The sequence below is a fragment of the Salmo salar genome, unplaced genomic scaffold (assembly GCF_905237065.1).
Source record: "Salmo salar unplaced genomic scaffold, Ssal_v3.1, whole genome shotgun sequence".
In the NCBI taxonomy this organism is placed as follows: Eukaryota; Metazoa; Chordata; class Actinopteri; order Salmoniformes; family Salmonidae; genus Salmo; species Salmo salar.
Window position 1 is genome coordinate 208264 of NW_025550956.1, and position 24511 is coordinate 232774.

The 24511-nt window shown below is 46.9% G+C and overlaps 2 protein-coding genes and 2 non-coding genes across 7 annotated transcripts; 3 read left to right on the forward strand and 1 right to left on the reverse strand.

Moving 5' to 3' along the window:
• Nucleotides 1-2552: 2552 nt before the first annotated feature.
• Nucleotides 2553-8116, forward strand: LOC106574916 (translationally-controlled tumor protein homolog). Its single transcript, XM_014151049.2, has 6 exons — nucleotides 2553-2839; nucleotides 3278-3351; nucleotides 3599-3786; nucleotides 4729-4834; nucleotides 5861-5977; nucleotides 7624-8116. The coding sequence occupies exons 1-6, from the start codon at nucleotides 2812-2814 to the stop codon at nucleotides 7624-7626; spliced, it is 516 nt and encodes a 171-aa protein (XP_014006524.1). The 5' UTR covers nucleotides 2553-2811; the 3' UTR covers nucleotides 7627-8116.
• Nucleotides 5054-5132, forward strand: LOC123741342 (small nucleolar RNA SNORD58). Its single transcript, XR_006769015.1, has one exon. It is a non-coding gene; the product is annotated as a small nucleolar RNA SNORD58 (small nucleolar RNA).
• On the forward strand, nucleotides 6873-7008 carry LOC123741343 (small nucleolar RNA SNORA31). Its single transcript, XR_006769016.1, has one exon. It is a non-coding gene; the product is annotated as a small nucleolar RNA SNORA31 (small nucleolar RNA).
• Nucleotides 8117-11597: 3481 nt separating the features above from the next.
• LOC123723650 (general transcription factor IIF subunit 2) lies at nucleotides 11598-21558 on the reverse strand. 4 transcript variants are annotated; one of them, XM_045714211.1, is made up of 10 exons: nucleotides 21330-21558; nucleotides 20952-21025; nucleotides 20794-20812; nucleotides 20527-20671; nucleotides 19199-19210; nucleotides 18042-18101; nucleotides 17092-17173; nucleotides 16917-17016; nucleotides 16601-16744; nucleotides 11598-12488 (listed from the first exon to the last, which is right to left on the reverse strand). In XM_045714211.1, exons 1-10 carry the CDS (start codon nucleotides 21393-21395, stop codon nucleotides 12363-12365), a joined length of 828 nt encoding a protein of 275 aa, XP_045570167.1. In that variant the 5' UTR covers nucleotides 21396-21558; the 3' UTR covers nucleotides 11598-12362. The 4 variants fall into 4 exon arrangements, with proteins under 4 accessions (XP_045570167.1, XP_045570170.1, XP_045570168.1 ...); XM_045714214.1 differs by lacking the exon at nucleotides 20794-20812; XM_045714212.1 differs by lacking the exon at nucleotides 18042-18101.
• Nucleotides 21559-24511: the final 2953 nt, after the last annotated feature.

Below are 24511 nucleotides of genomic sequence, written 5' to 3' on the forward strand. Positions count from 1 at the left end.
ACCTGAAACCTAGGATAGGATAAAGTAATCCTTCTAACCCCCCCCCCCCCATAGAATGGATGTTTCGTCGGTCTTCGCGTTCAATTATATAATTTCTAGCTGCAGACTATTAATTAATATCAAAGACTTGTTCTCATTCTGTCGGTATCAATAGTCTAAAAGTTAACCACGTGGTATAGTTCACTTTCAGTATAGGAATTGGATGGTCAAACCTATTGGCCAACTCGCAATGGAGTGGAGGCCTGGTCTGAAGAAAGTAAATCAGGATGGGGTTTTATAGTGAACATAGAACAGGCTTGTCACATGACGCCTGGTCCTGTCTGTGTCCCTGGGGCGTGCCGATGACTGATTTAATCTTTGACATAAATACATTCTATCACATTAACATCAGTACACAGCATCTCAATGTATTACAAAATAGCTTTATCCTTATTAATACATTCTATACAACCATTTGGATGCAAGTCCCATCGCTGAGGCTATTATATAAACAGTTTTATGGTAATATGGCTATATTGTCTCTTCTGAGTATCACAAAATTGTACCAAGCGGACCAGTTCGTAGCTGGATTCTTCACCAATCTTCCATACCTTCTCCAGAACATAAATGTCGTTTAATTCCCCAATTCTGTGAGTTGGAAGAATTTCCTGTGTCTCTCTATCGGCCATGTGGCAAGAGATTCTCCTCTGGAATTTTACCACCCCTTCACACAGGGCCTGGGTGGGGGAAGGTAGGTTGGGGGATGGTGCAAGGGGGAGGGGGTCAACTGTCCTCCCTGTACAAAGAGGCCAACGTCATGACAACTAGGGCCCCCCGTGTGGTTCTGGTATTTTTGTTCACCGTTCTTGTGATCATTTTGACCCCACGGGGTGAGATCTTGCGTGGAGCCCCAGATCGAGGGAGATTATCAGTGGTCTTGTATGTCTTCCATTTCCTAATAATTGCTCCCACAGTTGATTTCTTCAAACCAAGCTGCTTACCTATTGCAGATTGTCTTCCCAGCCTGGTGCAGGTCTACAATTTTGTTTCTGGTGTCCTTTGACAGCTCTTTGGTCTTGGCCATAGTGGAGTATGGAGTGTGACTGTTTGAGGTTGTGGACAGGTGTCTTTTATACTGATAACAAGTTCAAACAGGTGCCATTAATACAGGTAACGAGTGGAGGACAGAGGAGCCTCTTAAAGAAGAAGCTACAGGTCTGTGAGAGCCAGAAATCTTGCTTGTTTGTAGGTGACCAAATACTTATTTTCCACCATAATTTGCAAATAAAATCATTAAAAATCCTACAATGTGATTTTCTGGATTTTTTTTCTCATTTTGTCTGTCATAGTTGACGTGTACCTATGATGAAAATTACAGGCATCTCTCATCTTTTTAAGTGGGAGAACTTTCACAATTGGTGGCTGACTAAATAGTTTTTTGTCCCACTGTATATGTCACAAAAACCAAAATCACAGCTAAATGCAGCACTAACCTTTGATGATCTACATCAGATGACACTCCTAGGACATTATGTTATACAATACATGCATGTCTTGTTCAATCAAGTTCATATTTATATCAAAAACCAGCTTTTTGCATGTGATGTTCAGAACTAGCATACCCACCGCAAACTTCCAGTGAATTTACTACATTACTCATGATAAACGTTCACAAAATACATAACAATTATTTTAAGAATTATAGATACAGAACTCCTTTATGCAATCGCGGTGTCAGATTTTAAAATAGCTTTTTGGCGAAATCACATTTTGCAATATTCTGAGTAGATAGTTCGGCCACCACAGGCTAGCTAATTTGACACCCACCAAGTTTGGTGCTCACTAAACTCAGATTTACTATTATAAAAATTGGATTACCTTTGCTGTTCTTCGTCAGAATGCACTCCCAGGACTTCTACAAATGCTGTTTTGGTTCCAAATAATCCATAGTTATATTCAAATAGCTCCGTTTTGTTCGTGCGTTCAGGTCACTATCCGAAGGGTGACGCGCGAGCGCATTTCGTGACAAAAAAATTAAAAATATTCCATTACCGTACTTCGAAGCATGTCAAACGCTGTTTAAAATCAATTTTTATGCTATTTTTCTCGTAAAATAGTTATAATATTCCAACCGGGCGACGTTGTATTCATTCAAAGGCTGAAAGAAAAAAATTGAGAATTCTCATGAACGCGCATCTCCAGTGTCACTGTTCCCAGGCTGACCAGTAACAAAATCTCCTGCTGTTCTTCGCCAAGAGACTGCAGACACCTCATTCCACTTTCTGGCGGTTTCTGAGAGCCAATGGAAGCCTTAGAAAATGTCACATTACAGCACAGATGCTGTATTTTCGATAGAGATGCAACAGAAGGAAAACAAATTGTCAGACAGGGCACTTCCTGTATGGAATCTTCTCAGGTTTTGGCCTGCCATATGAGTTCTGTTATACTCATATTCTGTTTTCTATCCAAATCTACTAATTATATGCATATTCTAGTTTCTGGGCAGGAGTAGTAACCAGATTAAATCGGGTACGTTTTTTATCCGGCCGTGAAAATACTGCCCCCATCCCAAACAGGTTAAAACCTGATACTAAATTTGTAAAAAAGTGCAGGCTGGAACGCACCCGGAGAAGCGGCAACCCGCGCAACACGTCCTGAAGGGGGCGACTGTGACCCGTATCTGCAGGCCCCGGTCCCCGTCCGGCGTGACGTCACCGCTGCCTATCTAAGTTGGCGAACCGCTGTTTTCTGTCCTTTTCTTACGAGTCCTGAGACGGGTAGGGATCCAAAACCATCTTCCCTTGAACGTCACATTTTTACAATCCAACTAAAATGATCATCTACAAGGATATCATCACCGGTAAAACTAACGTTTATATTATCACTACTCTGTTGTTATTCTTTTAGAAATATAACCTTTTTGTTGGTCTGTATTTTGAAGTGTGTTTATTTGGGCCTACCGGAAGTTCCTCGGCCTTTTGTGCTAACGATGTGGTGGAAATGACTTTTTAAAACTTCGTCGTAGTCCCCAATGGTATTATGTACCGTTTTAGATCACATTTATATGTTCTATGTTCTGTATAACGGAGTAAACCAATATACTGTTACCGGAGAGTTAGCGAGGCCTACCGGCATTTGGCTAACCGGTTAGCATTAACAGGCTAACGAGGTAACAAGCGATACTAACTGACCTGTTTTCTGTTGTAAACAGCTGGTTTTTAGTTTTAATATTGTGTGAACTAGTAGGCTAGCTACCGTTAAAACTCCAACTTTGGCTAATAAATGATTTATATTTCAGGAGATGAGCTGTTCACCGAGGTCTACAAAATCACGGAGGTCTGCGACGGTATGCTGTACGAGGTACAGGGAAAGGTACGTGAACGTTTACCGTTTCAATACAGATATCTTCCTTTTAGTTGTTAGCAACTTGGCTAGGTCATTCATTCATTTTATTTCACTCACTTTTTTTAATTTTTTTTAATAGAGGAAGGAGGGTTATGAAACATGTTTTGTCAATTTCGGCTCGGTAAACGGATCTGCTAGTTAACGGTGATGACGTGTTGATACCGTTTTAACGTTAGCCTGTTAGCCTGAACCAGACTCTCGCCTCCCTTTGCAGCTCACGTCCAGATCGGAGGACGTAGATGGGGCTTTGATCGGTGCCAACGCCTCAGCAGAGGGCGGAGATGAGGGCAGTGAAGCGTCCACAGTCAGTGGAGTTGACATTGTGCTCAACAGCAAACTGCAGGAGACCTCAGCCTACAACAAGAAGGCTTACCAGAGCTACATCAAGGGCTATATGAAGGCGTAAGTGTCTCTGGCATCTAATCTATTAAAAAAAAAGTTTTTACATTAATACATTTATTTACTGCCTTGTTCAGGGGCAGAATGACACTTTTTTTTTTGCCTTGTCAACTCTGGGATTCGATCCAGCAACCTTTCAGTTTCTGGCCCCAACGTCAGTAACAGGGCGAGAGTGATATTTAAACCGCAAATAAGACTGAACTGTCAGTCCAATAAAATGCATGTTGACAGCCTGGGCAACTTCTCTTTGGTGACTCCCAGGGGTTTTTAGTAACTGTGATACTAGTGACATCAAATGTCCCTTGCACTTTCTGCACGGCCTGCTAGGACGTCTCGGATTGAATAGGGAAGGTGTTCCGTTATGGGTCTCGGATGGGTGTACATAACCGTTAAACCACGGGGAGTCGATATGGATCAGTCCAGTCTGAATGGGTGTACATACCTGTTAAACCACGGGGAGTCGAAATGGATCAGTCCAGTCTGAATGGGTGTACATACGATAAAACCACGGGGAGTCGATATTGATCAGTCCAGTCTGAATGGGTGTAAATACCCGTTAAACCACGGGGAGTCGATATGGATCAGTCCAGTCTGAATGGGTGTAAATACCCGTTAAACCACGGGGAGTCGATATGGATCAGTCCAGTCTGAATGGGTGTAAATACCCGTTAAACCACGGGGAGTCGATATGGATCAGTTCCAGGTCCAATCTCCCCTGTAACCGTTCCCCGGGTCGTTGCTGTCAATGAGAATGTGTTCTCAGTCAAGTCACCCGGTAAAATATGAGTATTGAAATGAACAAGTACACAAGCAGAGTATCGGACAGCCCGATGGGGAATGTAACATTGTTGTCCCATCCAGAGTCAAGGCCAAACTAGAGGAGCAGGGCTCTAAGAGGGTCCTGGGGAATGTTGTGAATGTAACATTGTTGTCCCTCCCATCCAGAGTCAAGGCTAAACTAGAGGAGCAGGGTTCGAAGAGGGTCCAGGCCTTCATGGCTGGAGCTCCAGCAGCTGTCAAGATGATCCTGGGAAACCTCGATAAATACCAGGTGAGAGAAACACTCCACCTACCGTACGGCCGGGTCCCAAATGGCTCCCTTTTCCAACCTGTCTAAGGTCCATATTTAGTGCACTATATAGGGAAAATGAGGAGGCCATTTGGGATGTACCCAGCAGCTTGTGCTGTGTAAAAATGAACATGTATGTTATGAACACTCTCCAGTTTTTATATTGGCTGAATGAGGGTTGGTTAAAATGGCCACTGGAGCGTACAGTGATGACAATCTTAGGACACCTTTAGAGGTTGTGACCTATGAAACTATCATCTGTTTATTTTACCTGAGTACGTTGTCAAGTCACTGGCTTACACTTTGACCCTTTGGATAGAGGGACGGTCTGTGTGTGTTAGAGGTTGACCGATTAGGTACATTGGTGCAACGACAGTGCTTTTTTTTTTCCGCAAATGCGCTTGTTAAATCAACACCCGTTTGTCGAAGTAGGCTATGATTCAATGATAAATTAACAGGCACCGCATCGATTATATGCAACGCAGGACACGTTAGATAAACTAGTAATATCATCAACCATGTGTAGTTAACTAGTGATTATGTTAAGATTGATAGTTTTTTATAAGATAAGTTTAATGCTAGCTAGCAACTTACCTTGGCTTCTTGCTGCCTTCGCGTAACAGGTAGTTAGCCTGCCATGCAGGCTCCTCGTGGAGTGCAATGTAAGGCAGGTGGTTAGAGCGTTGGACTAGTAACCGAAAATTTGCAAAAACAAATCCCCGAATCCCCCCTGAACAAGGCAGTTAACCCACTGTTCCTAGGCCGTCATTGAAAGTAACAATGTGTTCTTAATCTGACTTGCCTAGTTAAATAAAGGTGTAAAAAAAAAAAATCGGTGTCCAAAAATACGGATTATCGATTGTTATGAAAACTTGAAATCGGCCCTAATTAATCGGTCGACCTCTAGTGTTCCAAAAGAAGGCATCTCTTCTTCGTTTGTGTGACACTATGAATGAACAGTGTCTTCTTGTCTGTCCTGTTGAACACGTGGCCTGTTCCTCCTTCCAGTTTTTCACCGGCGAGTCCATGAACTGTGATGGAGCCATCGGCCTGCTAGACTACCGCGAGGACGGAGTCACACCTTTCTTCGTATTCTTCAAAGACGGCATCGAGATCGAGAAATACGTAAGTTACCATGACGATGGAGGACTGTCTGGGTTCTCTGTAGGGGGACTGAGGACTGTCTGGGTTCTCTGTAGGGGGACGGAGGACTGTCTGGGTTCTCTGTAGGGGGACTGTCTGGGTTCTCTGTAGGGGGACTGTCTGGGTTCTCTGTAGGGGGACTGTCTGGGTTCTCTGTAGGGGGACCGTCTGGGTTCTCTGTAGGGGGACCGTCTGGGTTCTCTGTAGGGGGACCGTCTGGGTTCTCTGTAGGGGGACCGTCTGGGTTCTCTGTAGGGGGACGGAGGAGAGGCTACTCCCTTAAAGCTAAGTGAAGAGGTAACATTTCCCCCCCTCCATTAAAGCTCTGTGTTCCTGACCCAGTAATAGTGGATGTTCATGCCACACCCTGTTCATTCCCACCCCTCCATTAAAGCTCTGTGTCCCTGACCCAGTAATAGTGGATGTCCATGCCACTCCCTGTTCATTCGTCCCCTCTGACTGACGTGGCTATTTCTGTGGGTGTCATCCTGTCAGCATTTCATTATCATGAGGTATTTTAACTCCCAACCCCACTCACCAGGCAGGCAGAGACGGAGTGTTTTAGTAGAGGATATGTAACGTTACACAGAGTTCAGATAGAAATGGGTTGTGGGGATTTATCTGGTGTGTAGAACCCAGGGATTTGTCTGTTCTAGTCCTTCTATTTCTATCTGCAACGATCAGAATGTTTTTTTGAATCACTTTGTCCCAAATGGCACACAAGGGGTCAAAAGTTGTGCACTATATAGGGTTCTATAGGGCCCTGGTCTAAAGTAGTGCACTATATAGGGTTCAATAGGGCCCTGGTCTAAAGTAGTGCACTATATAGGGAATAGGGTGCTGTTTAAGATGCCAGTCACCATGCTCTGAAAAGCCCATGCATTCATCTGATAGACCTGAAGTTCTCCACCGTGACTTCTGGGTTTGCAATTGGATGCTAAATGAAATATTCCCTTGACTTTCCCCGACTGCCTGACTGAGTGGCTGTACGGATAGAGAAGAGGAACACATGAAGGTGTTTACCAGAGGTGATACTGTCCAGACAGAGGCAGGAGCCACACCTGCACTTTGATTAGGGTTTAGTCCCAAATGGCACCCCTATTCACTTTCTAGTTGACTACTTTTGGCTAGGGACCAATCAGACACACCTACGACTTCTATCCATCTCCACGTGGGTAATAGTTTCTCCTGTCTCTGCTGTCTCCTCTATCCATCTCCACGTGGGTAATAATCTCTCCGCTGCCTCCTCTATCCATCTCCATGTGGGTAATAGTCTCTCCTCTATCCTTCTCCACGTGGGTAATAGTCTCTCCTCTATCCTTCTCCATGTGGGTAATAGTCTCTCCTGTCTCCTATCCATCTCCACGTGGGTAATAGTCTCTCCTCTATCCTTCTCCACGTGGGTAATAGTCTCCTCTATCCTTCTCCATGTGGGTAATAGTCTCTCCTGTCTCCTCTATCCATCTCCATGTGGGTAATAGTCTCTCCTCTATCCATCTCCATGTGGGTAATAATCTCTCCTGTCTCCTCTGTGACCTCTATCCTTCTCCATGTGGGTAATAATCTCTCCTGTCTCCTCTATCCATCTCCACGTGGGTAATAATCTATCCTCTGTCTCCTCTGTGCAGTAAACCATCTGGACGTCGAACAGAAGTGCCTGGATCGGAGGGAGCGTGTCCGCTTGTTACCATAGCTACCACCGCCCCTGATCATGGACAGACTGACCCAACCCTGCCTGCTTGTTACCGTAGCGACCACCGCCCTGATCATGGACAGACTGACCCTGCCTGTATCCCTCCCAATGCCCGGAACAGACTTGTCTTTCTTTAATCAAGTTTTATTTTTCGCCCAAACCTTCTCCTTCTCTTCGTCCCCCTCCCGCATCTGGCCTCCGAGGGAGACGCCACGCCCTGTTTCTAAACGGCTGGTCGTCGGTCAGGACCGCCCCCCCTCACCACCATGGATGGATGGATTGAACTGTGCCGGCTTGGCTGCTGTGTCCGTGGTGACTTCCGTCAGACGTCCAGCGACATTAAGCTCCCACCTTGCTCTCTCACACAAATGTAAAGGACTCATTGACACTATGTTGTGAAATAAATGGGCCTATTGGCCGAAATACAACCATCCTCTGTGGCGTCTCCTTCACTCTGATACAGTACCTCCCCGTGTCTCTGTCTGCCTTCGCTCTGATACAGTACCCCCGTGTCTCTGTGGCGTCTGCCTTCGCTCTGATACAGTACCTCCCCGTGTCTCTCTGCCTTTGCTCTGATACAGTACCTCCCCGTGTCTCTGTGGCGTCTGCCTTCGCTCTGATACAGTACCTCCCCGTGTCTCTGTGGCGTCTGCCTTCACTCTCATACAGTACCTCCCCAGATTAACATTGGGTGCTGGTCCCTGAGTAGAGGGTCAGGAAACCCTGTTCTGTTGGGTCCATACTGTGTTGATTAACGTTGGGTTCTGGTCCCTGAGTAGAGGGCCAGGAAACCCTGTTCTGATGGATCTGTTGGGTCCATACTGTGTTGATTAATGTTGGGTTCTGGTCCCTGAGTAGAGGGCCAGGAAACCCTGTTCTGATGGATCTGTTGGGTCCATACTGTGTTGATTAACGTTGGGTTCTGGTCCCTGAGTAGAGGGCCAGGAAACCATGTTCTGATGGGATCTGTTGGGTCCATACTGTGTTGATGAACGTTGGGTTCTGGTCCCTGAGTAGAGGGCCAGGAAACCATGTTCTGATGGTCTGTTGGGTCCATACTGTGTTGATTTAATATTGGGTTTGTTCGACATGGCGGCCAACTTTTTTTCCTTTTTAAAGTTGAGTCAACTGACTGATCACCTTGTATCGTGTGTATAACTGCTCGATATTATTTGTACATCAGTCAGTCGCAATTTACCCCATGATACATCAGTTTTGATGCTCTCAAACACGGCCGTTCATACAGACATAAATCTATCATTGTAGAACATCTGACATGTAGAAGAAGGAATCCCATCCGGGGGCTGTATGTATGAAGCGTCTCAATAGGAAGGCTGGTCCTGAATCAGTTTTAGATGGACAGGTGGGATCTGTTCCTAGGTCAGTGCTCCTACACTTTGTATTTATTTAACCAGGTAGGCTAGTTGAGAGCATGTTCTTATTTACAATTGCGACCTGGCCAAGATAAAGCAAAGCAGTTCGACAACATACAACAACACAGAGTTACACATGGAGTAAAACAAAACATAATACAGTAGAAAAACAGTCAATAATACAGTAGAAAATTAAGTCTATATACAATGTGAGCAAATGAGGTGAGATAAGGGAGGTAAAGGCAAAAAAAAGGCCATGGTGGCAAAGTAAATACAATATAGCAAGTAAAACACTGGAATGATAGATTTGTAGTGGAAGAATGTGCAAAGTAGAAATAGAAATAATGGGGTGCAAAGGAGCAAAATAAATAAAGTAGGGGAAGAGGTAGTTGTTTGGGCTAAATTATAGATGGGCTATGTACAGGTGCAGTGATCTGTGAGCTGCTCTGACAGCTGGTGCTTAAAGCTAGTGAGGGAGATAAGTGTTTCCAGTTTCAGAGATTTTTGTAGTTCGTTCCAGTCATTGGCAGCAGAGAACTGGAAGGAGAGACGGCCAAAAGAGGAAAGGCTTTGGGGGTGACCAGAGAGAGATACCTGCTGGAGCGCGTGCTACAGGTGGGTGCTGCTACGGTGACCAGCGAGCTGAGATAAGGGGGGACTTTACCTAGCAGGGTCTTGTAGATGACCTGGAGCCAGTGGGTTTGGCGACGAGTATGAAGCGAGGGCCAGCCAACGAGAGCGTACAGGTCGCAATGGTGGGTAGTATATGGGGCTTTGGTGACAAAACGGATGGCACTGTGATAGACTGCATCCAGTTTGTTGAGTAGGGTATTGGAGGCTATTTTGTAAATGACAACGCCAAAGTCGAGGATCGGTAGGATGGTCAGTTTTACGAGGGTATGTTTGGCAGCATGAGTGAAGGATGCTTTGTTGCGAAATAGGAAGCCAATTCTAGATTTAACTTTGGATTGGAGATGTTTGATGTGAGTCTGGAAGGAGAGTTTACAGTCTAACCAGATACCTAGGTATTTGTAGTTGTCCACATATTCTAAGTCAGAACCATCCAGAGTAGTGATGCTGGATGGGCGGGCAGGTGCGGGCAGCGATCGGTTGGAGAGCATGCATTTAGTTTCACTTGTATTTAAGAGCAGTTGGAGGCCACGGAAGGAGAGTTGTATGGCATTGAAGCTCGTCTGGAGGGTTGTTAACACAGTGTCCAAAGAAGGGCCAGAAGTATACAGAATGGTGTCGTCTGCGTAGAGGTGGACTCACCAGCAGCAAGAGCGACATCATTGATGTATACAGAGAAAAGAGTTGGCCAAAGAATTGAACCCTGTGGCACCCCCAAAGAGACTGCCAGAGGCCCGGACAACAGGCCATCCGATTTGACACACTGAACTCTGTCAGAGAAGTAGTTGGTGAACCAGGCGAGGCAATCATTTGAGAAACCAAGGCTGTCGAGTCTGCCGATGAGGATGTGGTGATTGACAGAGTTGAAAGCCTTGGCCAGGTCGATGAATACGGCTGCACAGTAATGTCTCTTATCGATGGCGGTTATGATATCGTTTAGGACCTTGAGCGTGGCTGAGGTGCACCAATGACCAGCTCTGAAACCAGATTGCATAGCGGAGAAGGTGCTGTGGGATTCTAAATGGTCAGTAATCTGTTTGTTGACTTGGCTTTCGAAGACCTTTGAAAGGTAGGGTAGGATAGATAGGTCTGTAGCAGTTTGGGTCAAGAGTATCCCCTCCTTTGAAGAGGGGGATGACAGCAGCTGCTTTCCAATCTTTGGGAATCTCAGATGACACGAAAGAGAGGTTGAACAGGCTAGTAATAGGGGTTGCAACAATTTCGGCAGATAATTTTAGAAAGGGTCCAGATTGTCTAGCCCGGCTGATTTGTAGGGGTCCAGATTTTGCAGCTCTTTCAGAACATCAGCTGACTGGATTTGGGAGAAGAAGAAATGGGGAAGGCTTGGGCGAGTAGCTGTAGGGGGTGCAGTGCTGTTGACCGCAGTAGGGGTTGCCAGGTGGAAAGCATGGCCAGCCGTAGAAAAATGCTTATTGAAATTCTCAATGATAGTGGATTTATCGGAGGTGACAGAGTTTCCTAGCCTCAGTGCAGTGGGCAGCTGGTGCTCTTATTCTCCATGGACTTTACAGTGTCCCAGAACTTTTTAGAGTTTGTGTTGCAGGAAGCAAATTTCTGCTTGAAAAAGCTAGCCTTGATACAGATGACCTGCGTTCTATTTGTGGCTTTTCTATCAGGAACAGTTCAGTTATCCTACTGCCCAGGACCTTCCACAGTTATCCTACTGCACACTGGCCAGGACCTTCCACAGTTATCCTACTGCACACACCAAGACCTTCCACAGGTATCCTACTGCACACTGGCCAGGACCTACCACGGGTATCCTACTGCCCACAGATTTGTCATCTGACTAGGGTAACCTAAGTGGTTTTAGTAGGGGTGTGTTCTGACTAGGGTAACCTAAGTAAAACCTAATAAAAAAATAATTAAAAAAAGCAGACAGGTACATTTTTACAAAACATTGAATTTTTTTATTCCAACAGTCCATTAAAAACAACTTGTACGTATTGACCCTTGGTTGCCGTGTATCTGTAAGCAGAACACTTCTGAAGGATCCCTGATTGAATGTAAAACAGTCAGATAACAAACACAGGAATAAACCGGCTCATAGTGGCCCAGGTGAGATGAACCTAAAGCACCTCACTGCTCAGAATAATAGGAATCCTTCAAATGTGTCCTCAAGTGGCACCCTATTCCCTAAATAGTGCACTAAATTTGACCGGGGTCCTGGTTTGAAAGTAGTGCACTATATAGGGAACAGGGTGCCACTTGGGACTTCACCGACATGTAGTATAAGGCCAGTGATTTGGTCCTAACTGGCCAACTCAACACATCAGAAGCTTGACAACTTTACTTCTCTGCATCATTAAAAAAAAACATTTTGAAGTCTATAAAAAACCAAAACAACACTCCCATCTACTGGTGAGCTCTCTAGGGAGGCCCCAGACCAGGCTAGTCGTCCTTCTCCTAGTGGTGAGGCCCCAGACCAGGCTAGTCGTCCTTCTCCTAGTGGTGGGGCCCCAGACCAGGCTAGTCGTCCTTCTCCTGGTGGTGGGGCTCCAGACCAGGCTGGTGGTGAGGCCCCAGACCAGGCTAGTCGTCCTTCTCCTAGTGGTGACCTCTAGGAGGCTGGAGCCCCCAGACCAGGCTAGTCGTCCTTCTCCTAGTGGTGGGGCTCCAGACCAGGCTGGTGGTGGGGCCCCAGACCAGGCTAGTCGTCAGCCTCATCCTCTCCTCCCTGGTAATGTCTGTACTCTGGCTTGAGCTCCCACGTGTTCTTGTGGGTTCCCTTCACATTGTAGATGCCGATGTCACGCAGAATCTCTTTCAGGTAACTCTGAATGGGGGGGGGGGGAGACAAGCGAGAGAGTTACGAGGTGTTGTATTATAATATAGACTGCTATCACACAGGAATAGGGATATAGAAAGAGACGGAAAGAGCGTTGAGTTTCCAGTCTGGTCTAAAATTCCCTGTTGCATCTCTTATGTAGAAAGTATTACATCACTAACTTGACCAGACAAAAATCTACCTCAGACTGAAACACAAACCACCACAGACGACCCGTTCACTAGGCAGCCGTCTCTACTAAACTAACCAAGACCCACAGACGACCCGTTCACTAGGCAGCTGTCTCTACTAAACTAACCAAGACCCACAGACGACCCGTTCATTAGGCAGCCGTCTCTACTAAACTAACCAAGACCCACAGACGACCCGTTCACTAGGCAGCCGTCTCTACTCAACTAACCAAGACCCGCAGACGACCCGTTCACTAGGCAGCCGTCTCTACAAAACTAACCGAGACCCACAGACGACCCGTTCACTTGGCAGCCGTCTCTACTAAACTAACCGAGACCCACAGACGACCCGTTCACTAGGCAGCCGTCTCTACAAAACTAACCGAGACCCACAGACGACCCGTTCACTTGGCAGCCGTCTCTACTAAACTAACCGAGACCCACAGACGACCCGTTCATGAGGCAGCCGTCTCTACTAAACTAACCGAGACCCGCAGACGACCCGTTCATGAGGCAGCCGTCTCTACTCAACTAACCAAGACCCACAGACGACCCGTTCATTAGGCAGCCGTCTCTACTCAACTAACCAAGACCCGCAGACGACCCATTCACTAGGCAGCCGTCTCTACTCAACTAACCAAGACCCGCAGACGACCCGTTCACTAGGCAGCCGTCTCTACTAAACTAACCAAGACCCGCAGACGACCCGTTCACTAGGCAGCCGTCTCTACTAAACTAACCAAGACCCGCAGACGACCCGTTCACTAGGCAGCCGTCTCTACTAAACTAACCAAGACCCACAGACGACCCGTTCACTAGGCAGCCGTCTCTACTAAACTAACCAAGACGCAGCTCTAACAACAACACATAAAACCTCACCTAATTCTGCCACAAAACAATGACTCTCTCTCTCTCATATGGGCTTTTAAGACGAGCGCTAAATGTCCCGCCCTTTGATAAACAGTGTCCATTTTGTCAAAGGCAAAAGGTGTAAAATATTTTCTTGTCCATTCCCAGCGCACCACTCCAGGGTGCTGTTGAAGAGACTCCGCCAACATTCAGTCCCCCAAAAAATTATCCAACATAAATCATGTTGCAGATGAGGTATGGTGAGGTATGGTAGAAAGAGGATGTGGCCTTTTCTGTTGTCTACAGGCTGAAGACAAAATGGACGACAACGTAACGAGACAAGACACTTTAAAAAAACAGCCTGTTACCTAAAATGGCAACAAAACATTTTAAAAAAAGAGCTGTCGTGTTTACGACATCCTGAAAACAGTACGGGTCAAAGTAAAATGGACAATCGCAACTGTTGTCCGGGTATTTCACCCCTTTGTCATGATCAGTGGCTTCAAGTTTGTATCTGTCAATTATTTTTTTGACAAGCTGATTTATAGTGAAAAAATTTAATACGTCTGCAAATATACAAAATTGATTTGTCACAAGAATCAGAACTACAGTGAGGGAAAAAAGTATTTGATCCCCTGCTGATTTTGTACATTTGCCCACTGACAAAGAAATGATCAGTCTATAATTTTAATGGTAGGTTTATTTGAACAGTGAAAGACAGAATAACAAAAAATCCAGAAAAACGCATGTCAAAAATGTAATAAATTGATTTGCATTTTAATGAGGGAAATATGTATTTGACCCCTCTGCAAAACATGACTTGGTGGCAAAACCCTTTTTGGCAATCACAGAGGTCAGATGTTTCTTGTTGTTGGCCACATCTCAGGAGGGATTTTGTCCCATTCCTCTTTGCAGATCTTCTCCAAGTCATTAAGGTTTCAAGGCTGACGTTTGGCAACTCGAACCTTCAGCTCCCTCCACAGATTTTCTATGGGATTAAGGTCTGGAGACTGGCTAGGCCACTCCAGGACCTTAATGTGCTTCTTCTTGAGCCACTCCTTTGTTGCCTTGGCCGTGTGTTTTGGGTCATTGTCATGCTGGAATACCCATCCATGACCCATTTTCAATGCCCTGGCTGAGGGAAGGAGGTTCTCACCCAAGATTTGACGGTACATGGCCCCGTCCATCGTCCCTTTGATGCGGTGAAATTGTCCTGTCCCCTTAGCAGAAAAACACCCCCAAAGCATAATGTTTCCACCTCCATGTTTGATGGTGGGGATGGTGTTCTTGGGGTCATAGGCAGCATTCCTCCTCCAAACACGGCGAGTTGAGTTGATGCCAAAGAGCTCCATTTTGGTCTCATCTGACCACAACACTTTCACCCAGTTGTCCTCTGAATCATTCAGATGTTCATTGGCAAACTTCAGACGGGCATGTATATGTATTCTTGAGCAGGGGGACCTTGCGGGCGCTGCAGGATTTCAGTCCTTCACGGCGTAGTGCGTTACCAATTGTTTTCTTGGTGACTATGGTCCCAGCTGCCTTGAGATCATTGACAAGATCCTCCCGTGTAGTTCTGGGCTGATTCCTCACCGTTCTCATGATCATTGCAACTCCACGAGGTGAGATCTTGCATGGGGCCCCAGGCCGAGGGAGATTGACAGTTCTTTTGTGTTTCTTCCATTTGCGAATAATCGCACCAAATGTTGTCACCTTCTCACCAAGCTGCTTGGCGATGGTCTTGTAGCCCATTCCAGCCTTGTGTACGTCTACAATCTTGTCCCTGGCATCCTTGGAGAGCTCTTTGGTCTTGGCCATGGTGGAGAGTTTGGAATCTGATTGATTGATTGCTTCTGTGACAGGTGTCTTTTATACAGGTAACAAGCTGAGATTAGGAGCACTCCTTTTAAGAGTGTGCTCCTAATCTCAGCTCGTTACCTGTATAAAAGACACCTGGGAGCCAGAAATCTTTCTGATTGAGAGGGGGTCAAATACTTATTTCCCTCATTAAAATGCAAATCAATTTATAACATTTCTGACATGCGTTTTTCTGGATATTTTTGTTGTTATTCTGTCTCTCACTGTTCAAATAAAGCTATCATAAAAATTATAGACTGATCATTGTCAGTGGGAAATCGTACAAAATCAGCAGGGGATCAAATACTTTTTTCCCTCACTGTAATAAAGCCAACGCAACGTCCTGTTTTACTAACAGTATGTCTGCCACATGGATGGACATTCATACAATTCCACTGAGGGGCGACAGGGTAGACTACACCCCAGTAAGCACGTCTTTTTGTTTGGTCCTGTCCGGACGTTGTTTTTTGGTAACACCTCAGTAAGCACGGACCGATGCTGACGCCTTTTCAACATCTTGTTTTGGCGTCAGTTTCGGACCGGCCTTCATTTCCACATCCACGGACATTGGTTTTTGGTCCGGTCCAAATCTGAACTTTGTTCCCGGTCTGAACCAGCCTTGATTTGGCCCAAACATTGACGTCTATAAAATTACTTATTTTCAACTTTCATTCAGAACCAAAAAATTTGCCTGATTTCAACATCTAGAAAATACGTTTTTCGACATCTGGAAAAGAGGCAATTTTCAACGTCCTGGAAAATATCTTTTCACTATTCATTCAGAACCTAAATTGAACCTAACTTCAACCTCTGGTTGTGCCGATAGAGGCAGAATGGACCTGATAATCACTATTTTACCTAAGGTAGTAAAATGAGCATTATACAGGACTGAACAGGCCTTTGTGTTTCTATTACATTGAAGTACTGTGGCACGGCTCCCCTCTCACCCCTCCACAGCGCCCCCTCTCCCCCCCTCCACAGCGGCCCTCTCCCCCCCTCCACAGCGGCCCTCTCCCCCCCTCCCCTGTGGGGAGCTGTACTGTGGCACAGCTCCCCTCTCTCCCCTCCACAGCGCCCCTCTCTCCCCCCACAGCGCCCCCTCTCCCCCCCCCACAGCACCCCTCTCCCCCTTCCTCACCACAGGTTGTTTGGTGATGTCCACCAGGTCCTTGATGTTGTAATATTGGTGTTTCTAGTAGTAAACAGTATATAGTATTATCTCACCACAGGTTGTTTGGTGATGTCCACCAGGTCCTTGATGTTGTAATATTGGTGTTTCTCAAAAGCCGAGAACAACATGTCCAACACCTGCTGCTTATCGGCCCTCGCTCTTTTACCTTCGTCCTTCTTCTTCCTGTCATACTCCAGCTGGACACACACACACACACACACACACACAGTATTAGTCCAGCTCAGGGGAGGGATGGAGGAAATGTCTGGCTGATTTTTGTTGTTGTTTAGGGGCCTAAAATGTGTACAGACAGTGAACACGTCGTTAACAGAGATACGACAGCTCGTGCAGGCAGCCAGGACTCCTTACGTTGTAGGAATGATTGGCCACTGGTTTGTAGTTGGTGGTAACAGCCTTTTCTAGTTGCTGAGACAATCTCAATGGCTTGGATAACTCTTCTATCTGCAGTCTGGGGACACGAGACAGCAGTGAGCGTCAGCGGGACAGAGAGAGAGAGAGAGAGAGAGTGTGTGTAGGTACGTACCTCTTGAGTTTCATGTAGCTCTCGCTGACAGCAGGTCTACACTCAGCTCTCTGCACCACCAGGCCCTCCAGGGAGATTCTCTCTGTAGAAAGGAGAACCAGTGACGTCACCACTCTCTCTCTCTCTCTCTCTCACTGGGCAACATTTCATCTGTTTCAATGTGATATTCCTCAGTGAGAGACATCCACAGTGGCAGTACGACGACCACACAGTCAGGAGAAGAGAGACCAACTGATCACTAGGGTCGTCTAACGGCAGAAGAGAGCCCAACTGATCACTAGGGTCGTCTAACAGCAGAAGAGAGACTAACTAATCACTTGGGTCGTCTAACAGGAGAAGAGACCAACTGATCACTAGGGTCGTCTAACAGGAGAAGAGAGCCCAACTGATCACTAGGGTCGTCTAACAGAAGAGACCAACTGATCACTAGGGTCGTCTAACAGGAGAATAGAGACCAACTGATCACTAGGGTCGTCTAACAGGAGAATAGAGACCAACTGATCACTAGGGTCGTCTAACAGGAGAAGAGACCAACTGATCACTAGGGTCGTCTAACAGGAGAAGAGAGACCAACTGATCACTAGGGTCGTCTAACAGGAGAATAGAGACCAACTGATCACTAGGGTCGTCTAACAGGAGAAGAGAGACCAACTGATCACTAGGGTCGTCTAACAGGAGAAGAGAGACCAACTTGATCACTAGGGTTGTCTAACTGATCACTAGGGTCGTCTAACAGGAGAAGAGAGACTAACTGATCAACATTCTCCACCAGACAGAGGCCTAACCTCCAGCCCAGGCTCTACACCTCTCACCAACCTCCACCAGACAGAGGCCTAGCCTCCAGCCTCCTGCCCAGCCTCAACACCTCTCACCAATCTCCACCAGACAGAGGCCTAGCCTCCAGCCCAGGCTCTACACCTCTCAGTGGGGAAGAGACTGAGGGGACTCACCTGGGCCTGTCCCTGCCCCCGAAACTGAGGTGCTGCCATCAGATCTCTCTTCTGACTGGCCTACAGGGAGGGAAGGGAGGAGAGGGTGGGCCAGTAAGAAACAACACCAGGGTTTAGACTACCCGCTTTCTGGCGAAGAGGCAGTAACCGCGGAGATGAACTGCTCGGCAACGACGGCGGTCTTCAACGCGTTGCAGAACAACACATCTGACGGTGGCTAGACTTCAACACTCAAGCCAGGAAGTATCTCAAACAGAACTTTATATACCGTCTCCAACCCACATACAAGGATAAACCATGAGCTTCACACTGACACACTCACACACACACACACCCTCGAGGGAGAGGAGAGAGGAAGGACGGAGAGACGGAAGGCAGGACGTGCACATTAGAAGAGGCATCAAGATCATGCACAAATCATGACGTCAAACCAAGCACTCCACACCAGATCAATACCATCCTATTGATTGGTTTGTTTATGTTATTAACGAGCTCCAAATATCATTCAGCAGCAGATCATATATCTCAACTACTGAGCTGATTGATTCACAGTGGTTCTGATCCGATCTGAGAGACAGCCAGCGGAGTTAGTGAGACAAGCAGAGGACCTTCATCTGTTCTGCTGTGGCAACAGAAATTAAACATGCAGCCCACAACAAAGACAGAGAGATGGAGAGAGACGGGAAGGGGCAGAGAGAAAGAGAGATGGAGAGAGACGGGAAGGGGCAGAGAGAAAGAGAGATGGAGAGAGACGGGAAGGGGCAGAGAAAGAGAGAGATGGAGAGAGACGGGAAGGGGCAGAGAAAGAGAGAGATGGAGAGAGACGGGAAGGGGCAGAGAAAGAGAGAGATGGAGAGAGACGGGAAGGGGCAGAGAAAGAGAGATGGAGAGAGACGGGAAGGGGCAGAGAAAGAGAGATGGAGAGAGACGGGAAGGGAGAGAGAGATGGAGAGAGATGGGAAGGGAGAGAGAGATGGAGAGAGACGGGAAGGGAGAGAGAGAGAGATGGAGAGAGACGGGAAGGGACAGAGAGAGAGAGATGGAAAAGGAGAGGCGTAGGGATACACACAGAACTACTTACCCTGAGGCGGAGGGATACACACAGACACACAGTACTACTTACCCTGAGGCGGAGGGATACACACAGTACTACTTACCCTTAGATGACTCTAATGGGTGAAAGATCAGCCATGATCACAAACCAGGCTCATTTGCAGTCGGGACAACACAAGGCATTTTCACAGTGAATATTATCTGACTACACATTCAAATCCAGGTTATGACTCAAACAACATGGCCTTCAGGTGTCATGGTTACTCAAACAGCACCTTACTCCCACACACTTAGGTAGTATGGCGCTCCACACACACACACTTAGGTAGTATGGCGCCCCACACACACACACTTAGGTAGTATGGCGCCCCACACACACACTTAGGTAGTATGGCGCCCCACACACACACACACTTAGGTAGTATGGCGCCCCCCCCACACACACAGGTAGTATGGCGCCTCACACACACACACTTAGGTAGTATTGCGCCTCACACACACACACACACTTAGGTAGTATGGCGCCTCACACACACACACACACACTTAGGTAGTATGGCGCCTCACACACACACACACACACTTAGGTAGTATGGCGCCTCACACACACACACACACAGGTAGTATGGCGCCTCACACACACACACACACACACACACACACTTAGGTAGTATGGCGCCTCACACAGACACACACACACTTAGGTAGTATGGCGCCCCACACACACTTAGGTAGTATGGCGCCCCACACACACTTAGGTAGTATGGCGCCCCACACACACTTAGGTAGTATGGCGCCCCACACACACACACACTTAGGTAGTATGGCGCCCCACACACACCCACACACACACATACACACACACTTAGGTAGTATGGCGCCCCACACACACACACTTAGGTAGTATGGCGCCCACACACACACACACACTTAGGTAGTATGGCGCCCACACACACACACACACACACTTAGGTAGTATGGCGCCCCACACACACACACTTAGGTAGTATGGCGCCCACACACACACACACACACTTAGGTAGTATGGCGCCCCACACACACACACACACACACTTAGGTAGTATGGCGCCCCACACACACACACTTAGGTAGTATGGCGCCCCACACACACACACTTAGGTAGTATGGCGCCCCACACACACACACTTAGGTAGTATGGCGCCCCACACACACACACTTAGGTAGTATGGCGTCCCACACACACACACTTAGGCAGTATGGCGCCCCACACACACACACACACTTAGGTAGTATGGCTCCCCACACACACACTTAGGTAGTATGGCGCCCCACACACACTAAGGTAGTATGGTGCCATTTAGCACACAGCTCCTGAGTGCACCAAAATAGACACTGTTCTTTCTTCTTCATCATCATGTTTACAGCTGGAGGCCAGGTAACTGTTCCTTACCTGACTGGGTCTCAGTGAACACGGCCAGGGTCTGTCCTCCTACAGTCTGCATGGTGAACGGGTGGTCCCTGGGGGCCTGCACCCCCGATGGCTTGTCCCCGAGGCTGTCAATCATGGTCAGGTCTTCGTTCAGAGTGAATGCCACCTGGTTCAAAACAAGTGTTAAGTTAAATCAGTTTAGGACCAGGACACCACTGGCTGAGTTGGGATCAATATTCCATAGGAATGTAATTCATCTGTGTCTGTAACCATAGTCAGTATTATTACCTCTGCTTTCCCTTGGTTCCTAACGCAAAAGAAGAAGAAAACAACTGATTAGCTAAATCACCTTAGCTTGCTACTTCTCTTTAGCTCGCAGAGAAAGTAAACAACGATGGTGATTACCAAACAAACAATTAACACACGAACGAGACAATTCTACATACTTGCCGATCCGGAGCTTCCCCACCTCTCCTCTTCCTGATGCTTTGGCCCATTGCTGTGACAGGTATTTGGGCACCTGTGGGCACAGAGACTGGTTGTTAAAGTTAGCTAGCTAACTTGTGCAGTGTGATGATAATGATCGTTACTGTAATCTATTTCAATAGATCGCTAGTCTCGTCCTCATCCATCCGCGCTGCCACTAGCTTGCTAACGTGTTAGCCGCTAGCAAGCTACTAGTATTAGCCGCTAGCAAGCTACTAGTGTTAGCCGCTAGTTACTAGTGTTAGCCGCTAGCTACTATTGTTAGCTACTAGTGTTAGCCGCTAGCAAGCTACTAGTGTTAGCCGTTAGCTAGTTTATACCCGACATTTCCAACGTACCTTTACCAGCCACACGCCCGTGTTCTGTTTAGCACCAGTTAAGTCCACTTCGCCTTTCTCTGACATGTTTAAAACTGTTGAAATCACCTCTTACACGTTACCATTACAATTCGTTTGGCGTTATGAGGTAGGCTAGCTAACGTTAACTAAACAACACACTGTCCGGTAAAATGAACAAACCATAACTACGGAGACGCAAGAGAGACAGACAGGACGCGCGAAACCGGAAATACTAGAACTCGAAGTTCGGTGGTCAATCATTTTTTTTAAATAATATTTTATTTACAATGGGGGGGGGGTAGGTCGAGTGCGAGTGAGGAGTGCCGGTGTGAGCATCATGTCTCGGCTTCCTAAAGAAAAATCTGGCATCCAAAACTTAAAAGAAAGAAAATAAAGACAATTTTTCACAAAGGAAGATGGATGAGGTCCGTGAGTGGTGGAAATTAACCTGTCAGCTTAGTCCATAGTGAAATAGGCTACTACTCCCCTAACGTTACTTACTAAATATCTCCACAGAAAATGTAGAGTGTTTACATTTCGCACCTCTTTTAGCCGACATTTAATTAATGCAGGCAAAATTTTAGCAAGCTATTCATACTAAATCATTTGTTCCTGCCTGGTGCCAGGCCCAACAAATGCAGCTTCAGGCTCAGCAGCCCTGTCTCCCCATCCCCATAGCCCTAAACCAGCACTGTCTCCCCATCCCCATACCCCTGAACCAGCCCTGTCCACCCATCCCCATACCCCTGAACCAGCCCTGTCTCCCCATCCCCCTGAACCAGCCCTGTCCACCCATCCCCCTGAACCAGCCCTGTCTCCCCATCCCCATCCCCCTGAACCAGCCCTGTCTCCCCATCCCCATACCCCTGAACCAGCCCTGTCTCCCCATACCCCTGAACCAGCCCTGTCTCCCCATACCCCTGAACCAGCCCTGTCTCCCCATCCCCATACCCCTGAACCAGCCCTGTCTCCCCATCCCCTGAACCAGCCCTGTCTCCCCATCCCCCTGAACCAGCCCTGTCTCCCCATCCCCCTGAACCAGCCCTGTCTCCCCATCCCCCTGAACCAGCCCTGTCTCCACATCCCATGAACCAGCCCTGTCTCCCCATCCCCCTGAACCAGCCCTGTCTCCCCATCCCCCTGAACCAGCCCTGTCTCCCCATCCCCCTGAACCAGCCCTGTCTCCCCATCCCCCTGAACCAGCCCTGTCTCCCCATACCCCTGAACCAGCCCTGTCTCCCCATCCCCCTGAACCAGCCCTGTCTCCCCATACCCCTGAACCAGCCCTGTCTCCTCATCCCCCTGAACCAGCCCTGTCTCCCTATACCCCATACCCCTGAACCAGCCCTGTCTCCCCATACCTCTGGACCAGCCCTGTCTCCCCATCCCCATATCCCTGAACCAGCCCTGTCACCCCATCCCCATACCCCTGAACCAGCCCTGTCTCCCCATCCCCATACCCCTGAACCAGCCCTGTCTCCCCATCCCCCTGAACCAGCCGTGTCTCCCCATCCCCATATCCCTGAACCAGCCCTGTCTCCCCATCCCCCTGAACCAGCCCTGTCTCCCCATACCCCTGAACCAGCCCTGTCTCCCCATACCCCTGAACCAAATAGTGAATTCCACTGTATGCAGAATGTTACATGCAGGTCTGCACAGTGTTATATTTTCACAGCTCAGTCAGTAAATATCATACAGTAAATACTGGGACTACAAGAGAGTTGCAAGCCTGCAAAGGTAGAGTTATTTAAAGCTTTGAATGGTTCGATTGGGTTCTGGAGGTGTGCGGTTACAGGTCAGAGTTATTTAAAGCTTTGAATGGGTCGATTGGGTTCTGGAGGTGTGCGGTTACAGATCGAGAGTTATTTAAAGCTTTGAATGGGTCGATTGGGTTCTGGAGGTGTGCGGTTACAGATCGAGTTATTTAAAGCTTTGAATGGGTCGATTGGGTTCTGGAGGTGTGCGGTTACAGATCGAGAGTTATTTAAAGCTTTGAATGGGTCGATTGGGTTCTGGAGGTGTGCGGTTACAGATCGAGAGTTATTTAAAGCTTTGAATGGGTCGATTGGGTTCTGGAGGTGTGCGGTTACAGATCGAGAGTTATTTAAAGCTTTGAATGGGTCGATTGGGTTCTGGAGGTGTGCGGTTACAGGTCGAGAGTTATTTAAAGCTTTGAATGGGTCGATTGGGTTCTGGAGGTGTGCGGTTACAGATCGAGAGTTATTTAAAGCTTTGAATGGTTCGATTGGGTTCTGGAGGTGTGTGGTTACAGCAATTGTGCAGGGTTGGTGTGGCCTGTGGTGGTGGGGCCCAATGTGACATCTTTCCCCGGGGCCCAAAATCCCTGCATACCAATGAAAAAAAAACATGTATCTAAAAAAAAAAAACATTGGCTACATGAAAAATCTTGACAATTAAAAACATGGTAGCAGCATATAAAATGGTAGCACTAGCCTACATAGCCTTTAGAGGAAGGGTGCAGCGACAAAACCTCTTAGGGATCGGACCCTTTTCCCCCGAATTTTCACCTAAAATGACATAGCCAAATCAGCCAAACTGCCTATAGCTCAGGATCTGAAGCAAGGATATGCATATTCTTGGTACCATTTGAAAGGAAATGTTTGTGGAAATGTGAAATTAATGTAGGAGAATATAACACATTAGATCTGGTAAAAGATAATACAAAGAAAATAAGAAAAAAAAACATGCTTTTTCTATTTTTTTTTGTTTAGTTCCATCTTTGAAATGCAAGAGAAAAGCCATTATGACTTAGGAGTCTAGGCGCAATTTAGATTTTGGCCACTAGATGGAAGCAGTGTATGTGCAAAGTTTTAGACTGATTCAATGAACCATTGCATTACTGTTCAAAATGTTGTATCGAGTCTGCCCAAATGTGCTGAATTGGGTCAATTGATACAGTTTCAAGTACATAACTATAGAGAACATACAAAAAATGTAAGTACACACTCCCAGAAATGACATAAATTATGGATAATTAGCTTCCAGTTCCTGTTAATAATGAACAAACCAGTTGCCGTGATAAAAGTTTTGTTATTGTGCATGCTCCTCAAACAATAGGCCCAGTCCAGTCAAAAAAAACGTGATTTCCGGTGTTTTATATAGTTCCACATTATGGAGGTTGGCATTTATACTGTGAAATTGTGACAAAATACACTGCTCAA

Excerpts from the sequence above, each read along its gene's own strand:
- LOC123723650 (XM_045714211.1), bottom strand. The coding sequence starts at position 21,395 with ATGTCAGAGAAAGGCGAAGTGGACTTAACTGGTGCTAAACAGAACACG. Across the intron at positions 17,174-18,041 it reads GGGGGCAGGGACAGGCCCAG|AGAGAATCTCCCTGGAGGGC; the intron begins GTGAGTCCCCTC and ends TCCTTTCTACAG. Across the intron at positions 12,489-16,600 it reads ACATCACCAAACAACCTGTG|AGTTACCTGAAAGAGATTCT; the intron begins GTGAGATAATAC and ends CCCCCCATTCAG.
- LOC106574916 (XM_014151049.2), top strand. The coding sequence starts at position 2,812 with ATGATCATCTACAAGGATATCATCACCG. Across the intron at positions 3,787-4,728 it reads ATCAAGGGCTATATGAAGGC|AGTCAAGGCTAAACTAGAGG; the intron begins GTAAGTGTCTCT and ends CCTCCCATCCAG. Across the intron at positions 4,835-5,860 it reads GAAACCTCGATAAATACCAG|TTTTTCACCGGCGAGTCCAT; the intron begins GTGAGAGAAACA and ends TCCTCCTTCCAG.